General features: G+C 41.3%; 1 protein-coding gene across 1 annotated transcript; it reads right to left on the bottom strand.

The window, feature by feature from the left end:
• Positions 1-1,495: 1,495 nt before the first annotated feature.
• draxin (dorsal inhibitory axon guidance protein) lies at positions 1,496-17,334 on the bottom strand (the record flags this gene model as incomplete). Its single annotated transcript, XM_024271282.2, is given in 4 exon segments — positions 1,496-1,616; positions 4,226-4,437; positions 4,522-5,004; positions 17,132-17,334. Coding segments are annotated over 3 exon segments (790 nt in total), but the record flags the coding sequence as incomplete, so codon positions are not given.
• Between the last annotated feature and the right edge of the window lie 1,018 nt (positions 17,335-18,352).

The following is an 18,352-nucleotide window of genomic DNA, read 5'->3' as shown; positions in this document are numbered from 1 at the left end:
GAACGTGATGGTCGACAGTGTCGAAAGCTGCGGTTAAGTCCTGAAGCAGGAGTACGGAGCAGTTTCCTGCATCAGTCTGCATCAGGATGTCGTTTGTGACTCTGAGAAGAGCTGTTTCAGAAGGGCTCTGCGAAAACCTGACTGAAATTTATCGAGAACGGCGTGTCTGTCTAAAGCAGTTATAAGTTGTTTTGCAACAACTTTTTCTAAAATCTTGGAAATAAATGAAAGATTAGAGATAGGTCTGTAACTGCTCAAGAGGGAGGGGTCAAGCCCACGTTTCTTAAAGAGGGGAAAGATGACAGCTTCTTTAAAATACTCAGGAACTTGACCAGACAGCAGGGACGAGTTAATGATTGACAGGACGCAGGGACCAATGGACTGGAAGACATCTTTAAATAAAGGTGTTGGCAACACATCGAGGGGGGAGGAAGATGACTTCATTGTGGACACTAATCTGACCAGCTCAGGGAGAGAAACAGGTGAAAATGTGTCTAAAATCACAGGCCGAGGTGGGCTAGGAGCAGAAACTAATGCAGCTGTGTGACACAGAGAGTTCCTCACTGACCTGACTTTTTCAATGAAATATGATAAAAACGTTTCACAATCATCATTTGAGTGGATGGGAACAGCAGGTGGACGAGGCATAACGATCTCACTAATGGTGTTAAACAGAACCTTAGGATTTCCTCTGCTTTTAGAAATGAGATTGGTGAAGTATGCGAGAGCTGATTTCTCTGCGTGCAGGCAAACGCGACACAGAAAATGACAGGTAAAAAAAAAATACAGTGATGATCAGAAATAAAAATGTCCTCAGAAAAAACACAGTCAACATTTACCCCTAGGGTAAAAACGAGGTCGGGTGTGCCACCTTTAGCATGTGTGGGCCCACACACATGTTGAGTAAAATTAAGAGTCCATGACACTGCAGAAACCTCTGGCAAAGAGGTCAGAATCATCAGAAATATGAATATTAAAATCACCCAGAAAAACCAGCTTGGACAGCTTCATGGTGGAGGATAAGAAGTCACTGAGTTCATTTAAAAATCGGCTGTTTGGTCCAGGTGGACGGTAAATAACAGCGCAGTATACTGGGTTTTTGTCCCCGATCTTAATCATCTGTAGTTCAAACGATGAAAATTGACCAACGCTCACCGAGCGGCACAGCAGGCGACTCCGGAAAACCGCGGCGACACCCTCTCCACGGCCCGATGGCCACGGCCGTCCGATGCACAATTACACACACTGTCACACACATTCAATAAATTCACACACATTCACAAACACCCCCACACACTTTTACACTCACCCGCACACAGTCACACACTAAGACATACATTCACACACGTTATCACCCACATTACCACTTATTCACACATATTTTCATTCATTCACACATTCGCATATGTTCACACACACCTACTCACACCTACACGTTTGCACTCATTCACACCCTCAGAGCTACATCAGGGGACTCTTCCATCACTTCACAAACCTTTCTTCTTGGATGATGGCCAGGAGTCTGCAGGTTTCATGTCCTCATAGTCTGTCCAGTCAAAGAGCGCCATGTCCAGCGTCGGCATCACTTCTCCTTGTCCTTTTCCCCGTCCAGATTTCTGAAAGTCAAACGCTGCACACTTCAGTAGCAGCATTAAACCACACAAGCTGTAAGTTTCTACCATAAAATCTTTGAACAGCTGACTGTAGCAGTCTGGATTTACAATTACAAGTTTCCAACCTTTGAAAACTAAAATCAGATTCTGAAGGACCGACATGAGGAAGTACACTCAACAAAAATATAAACCCAAAACTTTTGTTTTTGCTCCCATTTTTCATGAGATGGACTTAAAGATCCCAAATTCATTCCAGATACACAATATCTATATCTATAAAATGGGAGCTAAGACAAAAGTGTTGCATTTATATTTTTGTTGAGTGTATTTTTGTCCTGTAACTTCAGTCCATTGTGGTAAGCAGGGATTTGATCAGTCTGTCTGTGTTTAGCAGTCCAACACATTCCAGGTGTTCTTAATAAACCAGCAAGCAGAGAGCAGTGCAGTAAAAGGGATTCATTGGTTTCGCTGCAGAGACAGCAGCCATCACAGCAGAGCTTCAAGAACCAATCGATTGGTGGCAGAGGAAACGGCTGCTCGCAGGCCGGCATGCCAAAACAGCTCAGACAGCATCCGTGCTGCTGATCAGTGCAGCGTGTTAGGCTCCACCCCCACCAAAGATGTCCTTACTGGGGGGTAAAGGGGCACCACATCTACCCACACCTGAAACAGCACCGCATCGCAAGTGTGATGATGTTTTTCCAACTTCCTCTGCTCTGAAGCCCCATCAAATAATGTGAAGACATTGACGGCACTCAAACATTTTCACCGATAACTTCAATCATTTCTGTTTTCACTTGATGTGAAAAAGATCCTCACTTTACTGTCAAGCATTTGGTTTTCAACGTGAGGCGTGTCCATGCACGCTGGGAAGGAAAAAGTTACCTGAAATATTCATAATAAATGTTGACGCCAAACATAAAGGATGTTTATAAGAAGAAAAAGTAAAAATGAAAAAAAAAAAGTTTTAATTTCTAAATAAAGTGTCCTTAACCAATCAACAACAGCAAATCCTAACATGAGTGGACACATTTATGAATAATTTTTGTTTTTCTTTTAAAAAATGGGAATATCATAAATCCTAACAAATAAATCCTGCTGGTGATGGAGCAAAGCAGTTTTTTGGGGGGATTCCTTTCAACTCTTTAGTTTTATCTGCTACTCATGATGTGAAACATCTGGAAGAACATTTTCCCAAAGCATTAGAGAATGTTAGGATTGGGAAAAAGTTAGCGCCTCTTTAGATCTAAAATAATCAAATTGAGAGGAAGATTCTCCTCAGACTGATTGATCTTTTTTATTTATTTAATTGAATTATTTTGGTGAATAAGCTCATCTTAACCAGGTTACATGTAGCTTTAAATTAGCATTAGGAGAAATAAAACTATTTTATTGTATTTAATCATCACATCTTCCTGTCCGGATGTTCCAGATCACCTGTAGACTGATTTATTTTTTAAAAAAGCTTCATAATTACATTCAAAAAAATTATAATGTTGTTCTTTCAGACCCAAATTGTTGCTTCATCTGTCGAAACAGAACTCCTCTGTGTCAAAAACAGCCAAATACTTTTGCAGTAAGAGCAGGGATTTTGTCCTCACTGCAGAAATGCTTGTTGGGTCAGCAGGACTCCTGGGTGTTTCCTGAGGGTCCTTCATTCATAAATAACACAGGTCCTCACCAGAGCAGATCCATACTTGTTTCCCTCCCTCCTCGGGAAATTACCGGTTGGAAATATCCATCAGATTAATTGCAGGGAGGCGCCTGCTTCTGCTGGCTGCTCATTAAACCATCAACAGAGGATCGATTGTGAATTAAGCAGCATTACTGTCTGTTCAAAAGAGTCGATACGGGTTCACTTCAGGACAACACTTCAACCCTCTGAGGATTCAACTGTTTTCCTCTTAAAGTTATGAAAAACATCCATCAATACTGGATGTTTGAGGATCTATGAGTTCTTCTCTGACTTAAAACTGCTTGGATCAATTTCTAGGTTTTGTTTGTCCTCCTAAAAATCTTCTGTAACTTTAAATTCTTCTCAGATGTTCTTTGCTCTTTCGTTTCACATCAGGTTCTTCATAGCATTTAATGTCCTCTTTTTATCAACTTCTGTTGGATTTATTTGACTCATTTTGATTGTAAAATGTAAGAAGGTTCTACTTGGTGGATTCATTCAGTTTTCTGTGAGGAAACTTGAGATTTAGGTTTTAATTTAGCTCAGATGTGTCAGTTCAGTATTTTTAATATCATAGTTTAAATTACAATTTAGTAAAAATTATTATTTAGTGGACGATGGACAGACGGACGGACGGATGGATGATGGATGGATTGATGAATACATTTTCCACAATAAGCCACGCCCACTTTAAAAAAGTAGCCACAAGGTAGGAAGTGATCATCATCATCTGGAAGGCGCCGTTCGTCGTCATTTCTGTCAAACATGCCGAGCCCCGAGGGCAGCGGGGCTGGAGGACGCTCTCTGCTCTCAGCCTTTTCTTAGATGAAATGAGAGGTTTGTGACAGGATGACAGCAGTGATGGGGGGCCGCCCCCCTCACTCTGAGGGCCAACAAGCAGCCTTTAATGACCCGCTCTCCAGCCTCGCTGGGTTACCTGCGGCTTGGAGGAGGCTGGCAGCAGCGTGGGGGGATGCTCGTTGGTCGCTGTGGTAACCGTGGAGGAGCCAGAAACGCTAATGATGGGGGAGGGGGGTTCATCGGGCGGGGTCAGGCCAAGGGAGGGGGAGGAGGTGAATGAAGAGGAGGAAGGAGGATTGCGGTCTCTCGCCCCCACCTCAGAGCTCAGCTCAGACTCCGGTAGAAATCCTGTCAGACAGACAGAGAGAGAATCTTCACGCCCCCCCCAGGTATTTGTAGGGTTTTTGTGTGTCTCCGTCATCATGAACTCACCTTTTCTGTGCCGCCTTTTGTCTCGGCGGCCCCCTGGTTTCCACAACTCAGAGGTGAGCTCGCGGCCGTTCCCGAACCCCGGACCCGCCCCCTTCCGCGTTCCCAGGAGCTGGTTTTCCCGGATCCCAAAGGGGGCGTGTGACCGAGCCCGCTCCCTGCTGGGACCCGCCTCCACCCTCACAGGGCTCAGGCCCTCCAGGCCCGTGCCGTCATCCTCGGGCCGGGCCAGAGGATGACGGGACCTGTGGGACAGCCCCCCGGCTTCAGCGGGACGGGCCCTCGGGGGCCCCCCACGGTCCTCGCTGTAGCTGAGGCTCTGAGCGGGGGGCTGCAGGGCGTTGCTGGCTCCAGGTGAGCTCTGCACCTTCCTCCTCCGGCCATAAGGGGCTCCGGGCTCAGCGCCGTGTGACACGACGGCAAACAGGACGACCAGCAGCAGACCTCCAGAGAGCGCCATGTCTCTGCCCAGCACAACGCCACCTGCTGGAAAACAAAAACGTTTCTGTGTCAACATTTTCATTAAATCTAGCACGAGTTTAAAGTAAAAAAAATATTCAGTTTATTTTTGCTAAAATAAACATATATTAGAGAAAAAAGAAACAGATGACACTTTCAGTTGTAAGAGAATATTTTTGATTTAATTTTGATTCCATTTTACTCTTATATGTAACCTTTCAATGAAGCTGTAACCTCTGAATGAACCTAGTGGGCACATGAACACATGCCTCTGAATGTATTCTCATATGCCTAAAACCGCCTGCAGTTCGTTAGAATTCCAACGAAGGGAGTGTTTGATGTTAAGACATTGAGAGCACGTTGACCCCGAGACAAATGCAGGATGCAGAGGCTTCTGCTGACCCCGAGACAAATGCAGGATGCAGAGGCTTCTGCTGACCCCGAGATAAATGCTGGTTCTGTTAAGACACAGATAACAAGTTGATCCTGAGACAAATGTAGAGAGGAGCCCTATAAAGAGGCCGCATCTTGTCAGTTCGTTGGAACCCTCCTTGAGAGCGCTTCCCTGCACGCTCATGTGCACCGCGTGTATTTTTTTGATGTTGTTATTAAACACTTGTGTTAATCTTAAGATGTGTCTGCTCTTCCATCGGATTCGACATTTTTCCACAACAAAGTGTTTTTCATTAAAGGAAAAATCCCATTAAAGAAGTAAAAACGATTGATTATTAAAACACAGTTGTTTTTCCAGTTACTGTATTATTCAAAATAAAACAATAATATTCTCTTTCAACCAAACAGAAAATTCAGACTCATAGAATCTGCAATAATTGAAAAAATATTTCTTATGTTCTCATTTCTTTACACTGTAAGATTTAAAGAAATAAATTCACTGATTCTGAAGTTTTCTGTTTGCATTGATCAACAGGACGAATGCGTTTACGAACTGAGACGTAACCATGTGAACAAAACCAGGACGGAGTTGATTTGTGGTAAAAACCACCAGGTTATAACAACGTCTTCATGTTCTTCCCTGACGCCTCCTGCTGTGCTGGTTCTGAAGAAACAAATCCTCTTTTCCACTGAGCGGTCCGTTTCCATTGTAAAATGGACCCAGTACCACACTGTACCTCTTGAGGGCGCCATACAGTTGTAGGTCCATTGAAAAGGGGAACAGAGGGGTGGAGGCGGAGTCGCTGTTGCCACTCGTTGATTGGCAGAAAGTGATGACATTAGAAAGCGTAAATGTAGCGCTAAGCTAGCAGTTCAGTTTTATTCTTTACAGCGGCATTCTTTGTAGCCGGCAGCAATCTTTTATCATGGTCACTTACCAAAGAAATAAATGTTTAATCAATATTTAGTCTTTATTCTTGTTATTTCTTTGGTTTAGATATTCTTTTCACAAAAAGTGGACCATTTGATACGTGATGCGGCTTGTTGTCACGGTGACATGGAACACTGCATTGAACTCAACTGCAGCGGCAAAGTGGTGCACATTTGAAAGGAAGACCTGGACAAATGTGGATTTTTTTAAGTTAAGCCTTTAGTGAGCAGCTAGAACACAAACACAATCAGCTTCCATCTTGGCGTTTTATTTCACAGCAGGTTAGCTCTTCAGACCTGCTCAAAAATCAAAACTCCCTCTTGTGGTAAACCAGAAGAATACAGCATCCAGTACGCTGAGTAGGAGAATAACTCATTAAAAAAACACACATAAAATAAACCTAACATTATGGGGTGGGGTGTTGACTAATTTGTCAATATGAACTCCTTCACATTACAAAAAGAAAGCGATATAAATGCGGATCATCACAATAGGTTAAATAAAGCAGTTCAGAGAAAGCCAGTGCAGGTGTGAAATCTTTCTAAAAGCCCCGCCCATTCCAAAAGAGAACGCCAAACTGTCATGGTGTGAAACCAGTCCCCCGCTGCCGTGCCTGAGCCTGAAAATATCTCCTCTGCTCCTCCTCTTGTTCTTTACAGGAACTTCAAATAAGAGTAAAAAGGTGTGGGTGAGGAGGGGGGTATTTTGAGCTGCTTCCCCACCACACCTCCAGACATGTGAAAGCCCCCCCCCACCGTGCAAACGCTTTGGCGCTGCTGTTCATTACAGGAGTCGACGTGAGACGCCGGTTCTCCAGCAGAACTGGAGACATGAATATGATGCCTTCATGTTCACCAGAGCCAGTAGGAACTTCTGCTTTCAGGGTTCCTCCCCCTCCTTCTACACCAGCTACAGCTCAAACTGTCATTAAAGAGACTCTTCAAGTGATCAGTTGTATGTTGGAATCATTGATCCTCTTCTCTCTGCTCTGTGTCCTATTGGATAATTGATCTGTTATCTGATTTATTTTGAAACAGAATAAAGAGAGGACAGAATGTTCTGGTTCCCTACACCAGAACCAAGCATTCAGTGATCTGTTGGGCTGTGCGGGGTTCTGGATCATTAATACTTTAATAATAATAATAATAATAATAATAATAATAATAATAATAATAATAATAATACTTTTAAGTCCCCCTCTGATGAAAATCCTGTTTTTAGAGTTTTCAACATGTCTGTGTGTCATTTTTCTTATAAAGGAGAACAAATGTAATTAAAAATCATTTTATTATTTCATTTCTGAGTATTTCTCCTTTTAAATCAATCAAACTGTCTTGGACAGACTCTGTTTGAATGAATGATCTTCTTTCCATCAACAGCTCTGCTGCACATGCACTAAACCCTCATCTGTTCCTAGTGTCTAGTTCAGGTTCTGGAGAAGAGAAGATGGTATCTTCACATTGACTGCAGTCAAATGAGCCGCCGTTCACATTTCTGTGGTCAAATCAGCATCACTGGATTTTTGGTGTGAGTTTCATCCAATACTTACGGTAGCAGGACTGAGAACGCTGGAAAATCTCCACCAGACTCCACGGAGCTTCTTGATGTGACCACGGAAATGTGAACGGCGGCTCATTTGACCGCAGTTGGAAAGGATTGTAAATCAATGAAAGAGCATTTTGATGTTAGCTTTGATTATTTTATCAAGAACTCTGAGAAACCAATGATTGAATGTATTGATCACAGTCAATAAACATTGGAGAATTAGCTAAAAGAGTCTTTGGTGAACTGGAAGGAGAAAGAATCAGGATTTTGGAGGAAGTTCTGTCCATGAAGATCTTCACTTCCTCGTCCAGCTGACATCCGGATCAGAACCATACGGCTGGACATTACCCAGATTGATGGATGTTTTTATGTAGCAGCGGTGAAGATTTATGCTAGCGAGACACAGAGATATCAGAATCAGCCCAGTCTCAGTAAAATGCGTACATATGCCACGATTTGGGAAATACCGTGTATAATATACGCCAAAACCGGTTTTTGCGTGCATATAATACGCGCGGTCCTAAACGTGTCAAAGTCTGTTTTCCAGGTTTGACACGTCCCCTGGTGGAGGCGTGAGCATCACAGACAGCCCCACAAACGAACAATTTGCTTTTCTAACCCTAACCATAACCGTAATCCTAACCTTAACCAGGAACGACGTCATTTAGAAAAGAGCCGGAGGATTTCTGACCACGTGATCAAAACGAAACCTAAAAAGTCGTGTTTATTGTACGCCGGGGCAACCTATTCTCTACCATTGCGTATCAAATGCACGCAAAAAGCGTGTTTGGCGTATATTATACACAGTATTTCAGAGTGCAAAGTCGTAGAATATGTACGCATTTTACTGAGACTGTGTTGCATAATCAGACAGGGGGGGTCAGGGGAGGGGCTGCTCAGCTCAGCTCCAAAAGCCACGCCCCTTCAGGGGAGATTCTGGAAACAGAGGCTTCAGATCAACATGAAAAATGGCTTTCTAAATGGGCCCTACCATGAAAGTTCTACTTTTTGTGGTTTTAAATAAATGTTGTTGTTCATTCCTCTCTGTAAAGAGCCCCAAAGCGGTATTTTGATCCATTCATGCATTTAAGAGTAATCCTCTAAAAACCTGCTGTCTGCAGCAGCCCCTCCCATACCCATGAAAACAAGCGGATGGAAACGTGCTGCTAAAATCTTTGCCAAAGAGTCTGATCTGATAGCTCCGCCCCCTGGTTTACACAACACTCATTTTATCCCCTCACCCACTGATGATCAGCGAAAAAAAACTTTAATTCAGATGCAGAATCCCGAATATCTTCCAGTTGTGTTGTGTTGCCAATAAATTCCAGCTCAAAGAAAATCATGATTCTCTTCAGCCTTTCAGAGTGAACTATATCCATATATATGATCATATATTACCTTTGAAAAACACTAAAAAAACTAATTATTTATGAAATAGTTATATTTCATGAGTTTGTTCATACCTGAAGTTCTGCCTCCAGCTGCTGCTGCGTTCTGCGTCATGACGTCATCCCAGAGAAATCCGTGTCTCTGTATTTCTCCCACGATAATAATCCAGACTTCTTCAAAGATGGATGCACATATGATATATCTGCCTTTAGGAGGTCTGGCCATCGCTAAACTCCTTCACAACACAAACACTCGCGGCTTCTGCACGGCTGTGCGGGACCGGGTGTTAAGGTAGCGTCTTAAGGTAGCGCCACAGAAAAAGCAACAAACACCTGTTTGAGCTGGAATTTATTGAAGACAGGACACAACTGGAAGATATACGAGATTCTGCATCTAAAATGAAAGTTTTTTTTCGCTGATCATCATTAGCTCTGTGGAGAAATTGAGTGTTGTGTTAGTCTGGGGGCGGAGCTATCAGACCAGACTCTTAATCTGGATCCCTTTAATCCCTATGTTCTTTGATATACTGTAGCTTTTCAACCGTTAACACGATAATTCCAGTAGATTGTGAAGGAGAAAAGCAGCTCGATTAATCTACTGGAATGATCCTGTTAATGGTTGAAAAGTTAAAGATTTTGTGTTAAAGCGTCACCAGCAATGCCTCAGGTGTTAAGGGTTAAAGGAGACAGATGACTGGTCTGAAACCAACAATAAAGAACTGTCATGAGTATCTAGTGACAGAGAACGCTCAATGAGAAGATAAACCAAAGCTGGATGAAGATGAAGACAGACACAGTTATGTGGAGGTAAGAGAGCTCCTCTGAAAGGTGTCCCCACAAATCAAGCAACCATGTAGGCGGACTGATGACTGCTGATGTCACTGACCCACATTCAAAGCAAGAACCTGGACTACATCTGGCATTTGAGCCAATTCTACAGAAACCAGAACCTCCAGGAGGCTGTGGAAGAATCATCTGAGAAGGACAAGTCCTTCAAAGTCTCTTGAGGTCTGGAGAAGACCAGAGACCACAGGTGGATCAAAGTATTTTAACGGAAGAATTTGGATTTAAGCAGAGACAGAGCACAACCTCCTGCTCTGCAGATCCTAACAGAAGCTGACTGCTCCTCCAAGCATGTCCTGGACAGGTCTGTCCCGTAAAAGTCCATCAGTCACCCCCGTTCACCCGTCTCAGACCTTCATTAACCGCTAACAGGTGTCCCTATGAGGAGACGCTGCGAGGGCTGATAATGGAGCCCTCTGTGGCGTTTGGGTCTGAAGGTGTTGCTGTTCTGTGTGGAAACAGCCGCGGTTTCCTGCCAGCGTTCTGTGAGGAACGAGGGTGAAAGCTGGAGGTGCAGCTCAGCAGGACCTGCTCGGATGAGACAGACTGAAGGCCAAACGGATCCTGCTTTGGATCTTGGCATGGTTTCATTCAGAGGAGAAGATCAACCGGTCAGATGGTGACATCAGACAAGGAACTGATGCTGCGAATTCAAGAGAATCCATCAGAAAATACAAATAATAATAATGAAAAAAGGTTTCATTTTTTCTGACAGGAAACAGCTCAATTTTTGACCTTTTTTTTCAATATTAAGAAACATAAAAAAAAGATAATTGGGGATTTTTTTAAGACAGCTGTCAAAAAGAAACAATTAATTTATTCATAAAGAAAAAGTCGTTTTCATACACAGTTGTGCACAAAATATTAAGTTGTGTATGTTTCTTTTTGACAGCTATCTTACCATGTAACAATTATTGAAAAAAACAATAACAAAGAATTCACAATTTAGTGAAAATACTTTAAATTAATGTTTTTAATGTATAATTTACTTATCATTTATTTTCAAAAATTCTTGCAAAGTATGTAAATTTACTAAAGAAGGGTAAAGACACTGAAAATACTTGAATAAGACAAAAAGTGGTGTCAACAAAAATAAATAAAAATGTTGTGAAAGAGACCATTTTCTGCCCCTCCTTTAGCCTTTCCTCTCTTTTGCTGTATCTTTTCATTCTTGATTTTTTAATCTTATTTTGTGTTCCTTTGATTCTGATGGTTTTGATTCTTTTTTCTGTTTTGTCTTTCTTGCTGCACTTTTGAAAGAATATTTCTACTTTTTCCTTTTTTCACAGTTGGTTCATTACGGCTTTTTCTTTTTTTTTCGAACTCTTGGAAGAGTCCCTCTGCTCGCTAACTTGTTGTTGGCGGAATATTCCATTGCTGCGGATTTATGGGGGGGTGAAACACTTTTTCATGAGTGGTCTTACACCGTCTCAATGATTTTTAAAATTTCCTTTTACTATGACAGAGTCAAATAATGATGGCAACGAAAATTATTTTAGATTTTTTTTTTCTTCTGCTCGGGGCCCCAGTGTCAGGACTCACTCAGCCATGTCCTCCTCCGACCACCAGAGGGACCCCTCCCCTGAGTATTAACTATCTTCAGCACCTTCCTCACTACAACTCCCATCAGCCACGCTTCAGTCTTCTCCATGCACAGCTGATCATCATCCTCCTCAGAACCACCTGCATTTATACCCACTCCAGCCTCAACTTCAGAGTGAAGTCTTGATCGTGTTTATCCGTCAGTCTGAGCAGGTTTCTTAGTTTGATTCTCTGTTTTTGACCATTGCCTGCTTTTTGATGCTGTCTATGTCTTGCCCTTCCTCTGTTCCATTACCGTTTGAAAATGGATCCTAACGTCTCAGCCTCTAAAACCCATTTTAAGACAAATTAGCAATTCTAATTTTAAAAAATGACAGGATTAGCCAACTAAAAATCTTAGTTTTAAAAAATGTACTGTGCAAAGACGGTGAAGACTGAAAAGTTTGGAGAAACGGTTTCTTTTCTGTGGCATTTTCACTTCTGTGCTTTTCTGTCATGAAAGATTAAATGAGTTTTGTTTATTAAAATTGATGACTAGATTAAAAATCATCAAAACAGTAAAAAATGACACAAATGATTCATTGTAAGAAGTGAAACATTGGATCAATTAACAAAAGCTCTGTAATGTGTTACATTTAAAAATTTTAGTATTATTAAATTCAATTTTTTAATTGCATGAACTCAAAATTTTAATGTGATGCAAACAAATCATTTTAGGTGTAAAATGACAGAACTTTTGTTGCTTTTTTACAGTGATTAACTTTTCATTTATATTTTTTTCAGTTGGTTTGAGAGAGAAGAGAAAGTAGGTGAAGATTCACAACGTTTGATTTTCCTCAGTTGGAATGAAAGCTTTAAACCTCATGCACAGTGGTCTGTAGGAGCCAAATCCAGAAAAAAGAAACAGAAGTTCTCTTTTATCAAAAAAAAAACCATCCAGAATGATTGAAGGAACATGAAGTAAAGTCAGGACTCGATGAAACAGGAAGGCAGGAGGATCCAACCTGAACCTACAGAAACTGGGATGACATCTTAACAGAAACAGCTGATTGGTCATCCTCTTAACCCTTTAACACCTGAGGCCTCGCCGGTGACGCTTAAAGACAAAATCTTAAACGTACTGTAACTTTTCAACCATTAACACGATAATTCCAGCAGATTCTGAAGGAGAAAATCGGTATGAGTAAATCAAAGAACATAAACACTGGAGCTCCAGTGTTCAAGGGTTAAACCTGCTCTGTCCATGTCAGAAACAGAACTATGAATCAAACGTAACTCAAACATCTGAATCACCTCAACCATTTCTAAAGTAAAGACGTATGGATCCTCACAGCCTCTGTCTATGTGATCCATCAGAATCTCTTCTTGGTTCAAAAGTATCAGTGGGTTCATTTCTGCATAAAGTCTCACCTCGTCCAGTCGTCATCTTCAATGGAAGAGGTCTGAACTCAGTGGGTCTAAAAGCTCAAAATGCAATAAAATCCTAAAATCAATTCAAACAGTGGCATTAGCTGCTTTAATCCTACTGTGAATGCTGTTTGCTGAAAGCAGTTGCTGAACTAGGAAAGAGCACTGACATTGACCGAAATTGCTGGAAATTTTGTAGTAAAATTGCTGAAAAAGTTATGATATATGACAATTTTGCAAAAATATTTAGGTTGCTGCCTAAATATGAGCTAAGCTTGAAATTAGCTCAAAAACCTTGGTAGGTCCCAAATTAGCCCCCCAAAAAAGCTAGCTCATTGCTTAAATACGAACTGGCCTAAAATTCCTCTGTAAACTAAATTATTTGAAAATGTTAGCATGTTGCTAAAATAGAAGTCAAATTGGAATAAAAAAATCTCAGTAGAAAACACATTAGTCAAAAACGTTAGCATGTTGCTACCATAAAAGCTAAACCCCAAATTAGCATAAAAAACCCCAGTTGATGCAGAGTTACGCAAATGAGCTAGCATAATGCTAACATAACAGCTCAATTCAGATTTTTCAGAAAATTGCTAGAAAAGATGAAAACAGTCTATGAATATATTTAAAGTCTTGTTGCTAATCTATGTAAAATGTTGAAATTTGAAGACTTTCTCATTCATTTCCTATGGGCATATTTTGCTCAAAAACTATAAAGTTCATATCGGCCAAAAATACAAGCAGTAATGTCCTGAATGAGCTGAATGTTTAGATTGCTGAAATCTCTGAAAGTGTGATTCTAAGTGTGATGCTAAAAAACGTATGAAAAGGAGCAGGAAAATCACTATAGTGTGATTGCTTACTAAGCAATCACACAAATGTGTTTTGGGAGGTGGAGGAAGCCGCTTCAGTTATGCACAGAAAACACAATCTTTTGTATGAGTGTGTGTGTGCGTGCAGCACACAAACACAGCTCAGGGCGGAGAGCCATCAGGGAACCAAGAGCCACACACTGCAAGTAGAAAGTGATTGGTAATCTAGCCAGAAATTTCAAAGGGGCGCCAGTGGAGCGCGGCGTGATCACGCTCTGATGAGATCAGAGACCTCCCCTCAGTCTGTGGTCAGTCTCTTAAGAGCAGCAGCGCCTCGCCGACCAAACCCTATCAAAATATACTTAACAGAGCGGCAGGTCGCCCCGGTTTGAACGGCTGCGTGTGGGTCTTTAAGCTTCACCTGCTGAGACACCAAACCTCCATCTGCTCGTTTGATCGCTCATAGCAACCAGAGGGGCCGCGAGGACCCGGCAAACAAAGACCGCAGAGACAGGCTCCGGCATCGGATCCATGACAGGAAGAAAAACCTGCTGAGACGGCCTTATTCACAAAAAAAAAAAAAAGATTTTCTGTCAAATATTGACAAAGAAACTCCCATATGTTTCATCTTCTAAAGCAAACAAGTTCTAAATTATTCATAAAGACAGGTAGTAAATCAACGTTAGTAAAACTAAACAACCACACAGCAAAAACACAACATGTCACAATGTATTTTTCTCCAGTTTCTTACTGGTAATTTCTCAGAAAGACATAACAATTTGTTTTAAGAGAATAAATCTTTACCTAGAGTCATTTCAACTTAAACATCTTTTATTTTGAATAACACATCTAATAAAACAAATTCTGATGTATTTAAGTCTTATGTGTGACAATAAAGGGTTTTGGTTCAACAAAATAAGTGGAATTAGAATCTTTTCTTTGACTCACAATATCACTTTAACCCTTTAACAACAGAGCTCCAGTGTTTATGTTCTTTGATTTAATGTTCTACTGATCTACTTTTTTAATTGTTGACACAATAATTCTAGTAGATTCTGAAGGAGAAAAGCAGCGTAAATTATCTTGTGAACGGTTGAAAAGTTCCAGTATGTTAAAGATTTTGTGTTAGGCGTCACCGGTGACGCCTCAGGTGTTTTTTAATGCTAGTTTGGAGTTTAGCTAACATTGTAGCAACATGCTAATGTTTTTGGCTAATTTGTTATCTACTGAGATTTTTATAGGCTAATTTAGAGTTTGGTTAATTTTAGCAACATGCTAACATTTTTACCTAATTTAGTTTACTGATGGATTTTTGGCCGTTTAGCTAGTATTTAAGCAGTAAGCTAGGTCTTATTGCTAATTTGGCATCTACTAAGGTTTTTTGAGCTAATTTCAAGCTTAGCTCATATTTAAGCAACAATCTAAATATTTTTGCAAAATTGGCTTATATTAGGGATTTTAAGCAATTTTACTACAACATTTTAAGACATTTAGGTCAACTTCAGCATTCTTTAATGAAAATTTCCAGCCTTTTAGCAAAATTAACATTTTGTAAATAGCTTTTGCCTTTTCAGCAAATCCCTTCAGCAATCAAAGTAAATTGCGTCACCATTTTCAGCAAAAAGCTTCGGCATCTTCAGCGACTACTATCAGCTAAAAGCATTCACACTAGCATTATTGCAGTGGATATAACTTTCTTTTCAGGGTTTAATTTAGTCTTTAAAGGCAACTTATTCAAAGAAACTTTAACAAACCAAATTGTCAGAGTTCTCCTGGTAGATCTTTTTCACTTAACAAGAGAAAACATTGATAATTTTTAACTTTTGAGAAGGACATTTAGAAAAAATGTTTGCTTCTTAGATTTTTTTTATAATGTAATGTCTTTTTTAGAAAGAAGAAGTTTGAATTTAATCACAGGTTAAAATGTAATCCTAACATTTTGATCTCTGATCGATGCTTCTGCATTATAAACAAACTGCAGTAAAGAAACTTCCATTTGTCCTGGGAGGTCAGAATCTCAGGAGAAACCTGCTTTATCACGTCCAACCCAAACCGCAAGATCACGCCGCCATTAGAGGGTCTCTCAGGTTGTCGGAAGGCTCCTGGCAGCCGTGAAAGCTAAGAAACGGAAAGCAGCCATAAGGGAGGTCCATCTGTCAGCGAGCGAGGCAGACAGGAGGGCTGGGGGGGAATGTGGGGTAATTTGGTGGCAGATGTGGGACGACACCACATCATTGTCACTTTGTGAATAACATCAGCAGCTTCCATGCAGAGACACTTTAGCTGCTCCAAACCCACACAAACACACACTGGCACAGCAGGACGCCTCCTCCAGTCACCCACACACAGGCGTCTCCAAAAACCAGCACGGCGAGAGGCGTCCCACTGCGAGGAGCCCGGCGCAGAGACAAAAGGGAGGATCAGAGGGGGGGAGATGTAAAGCTGTGAGAAAAGGAAAGGAGGAGAAAATGGAGGATTCATCCCAACAAATAGGAGCAACTTTCTGCAGCATCCGTGTGTTCACAGCAGATGGAGAAGCTGAACCTGCAACCAAACCTCTGCTGGAGGGGAAGGGAACACATGGGTGACCCATCAGCTGGAGACACTAAATCTATTATGGACCTAAAAAACTGAAGAAGAAATTCACATTTTTGTTTTAAAAGTTTAGAGAGGATTGATGTCAGACCAGAAAGAAGCTTCTGCAGTTTTTGTCATCAGCTCAGATTCTGAAGGTTCTGCTGGAGACCCTTTTTCATCCTGTTGGTCCAACTGGCCTCACCCAGCTCAGTCAGCAGTGAACTGGTTCTGTTCTGGCCCGAGTCGGACCTCTGTGGGCTCTGACCAGCAGGTTGGACCAACATTGGATCAGCGTTGACTTCAAACAAGAGAACACTCCAAAATGCTCCTGGCTCACTTTTAATTGCCTCATGTCACGTTGAGACACCTGGCGCGCGCGCGCGCTTTCGGAGATTGTCAGCTGAAGGGACCCTCCCTCCTCATCAGACAAAAACATATTTTATCATCTTTTTCCTCATGCTGATAAAGTTTGATTGATGCGTAATTACGCACAGATATCCAACACACTGCTACCCATTTGGTAAACAAAACTAAACAAACAAACAAACATTACTGGTTGGTTGGTTGATAGTTCATTAGAGCAGCAGAATTATACTCAGTAAATCCATAATAATCCGAATGAATCGTAAACCGTTCCCCCCAAAAAGCTGAAACGTCGCAAACGCGGAACACAAACACCTGAATCCCGGTGAAACTAAGAAGGAAAAATGCGGACTTGCTCAGTTTGTGTTCGGTGTTCCTCCGGTGCTCCCGGGTCCGGTGCGGCGCGTGGTCAAGTGGCTTCAGGGGGAAATGAACCTCCCAGAGATGTGCTGAGAGTCCGGACGCTGCTTCACAAGAGAGGAGGAGGAGAGCAGCTCCCAGCGCGCGCCGCCGAGCGCGCGTCAGCGGCAGGACCGATGAGAACAGCAGAGAAAAATAAAGATCGTCAAACGAAAAAACGTTTAGTTTAACGCGTTAAAAGCTTCATATACTTTTGCGCATTCAAAGATTTTACCGTCTTTTAATGATCTAACCATTATTTATGTAGTAAAATGCTCTTAAAAATCGGAGTTTGGGATTTCTCTGATGATTAAATGATATAAGTTCTCAGAGTAAATTGATGCTTTTTTAAATTTTAATCACCATGTTTTTCAACAGCGAGACTTTCGCACTGGTTCTGCTTGATTCCCGTTTTAAATCTTGTTCTGACCTCTGACGAATTCCATCATTTTCATCTGAAACATTTTCGATCTTTAATTTCATTTGTTTATAAACATTTGCATGTAAGCTCGTTTATTTCCTCCGTAAAAATAAAACTTTGTTTTGTTGAGTTTCTATATTTAATTTAAGACATAATTCATGTTTTCAAATTCATGTCCCCGCATTGTTTTGGTGGTTGTCCCAGCAACCACACACACACACACCCACACGCACCGGGGGGGCTCGGACTGTTGCTATGGTAACCGTTTCCGGCGACACGTCCGGGGACGCAGAGCTCTCACACCGGAAGCATTTATTGTTCAATTGTTGTTATTTTATTTATTTATTTATTTATTTGTCTTTATGATTTTAAAAATGCAGGATCACATTATTCGCGTGCTTTGCGCCTGTTCGATACAGAATTCTTGGTTCACATGGCCCTGTGGTGTATAAGATTCCTGTATAGACAAGAGTGAAATTGACCATTAATGAACACAGTCAACAAACAACGGATTATTATTTATTATTATACCAAGTTGTTAATTCATTAAAACCAAAATATTTTAGAAATAATCATTCATCATCCATCCATCATCTATACATCCATCATCCATCAATCCTGCCATCCATCCACCATCCATCCATTCATCCATCACTCATTCATACATCATCCACCCATCAATCCATCCATCCATCCCTCCACCATCCATCATCCATCCTTCCATCCATCCATCCATCCATCCATCCATCCATCCATC

The sequence above is a fragment of the Oryzias melastigma genome, linkage group LG5, assembly GCF_002922805.2.
Source record: "Oryzias melastigma strain HK-1 linkage group LG5, ASM292280v2, whole genome shotgun sequence".
Classification (NCBI taxonomy): domain Eukaryota; kingdom Metazoa; phylum Chordata; class Actinopteri; order Beloniformes; family Adrianichthyidae; genus Oryzias; species Oryzias melastigma.
This window is presented reverse-complemented; position numbering and strand designations above follow the sequence as displayed.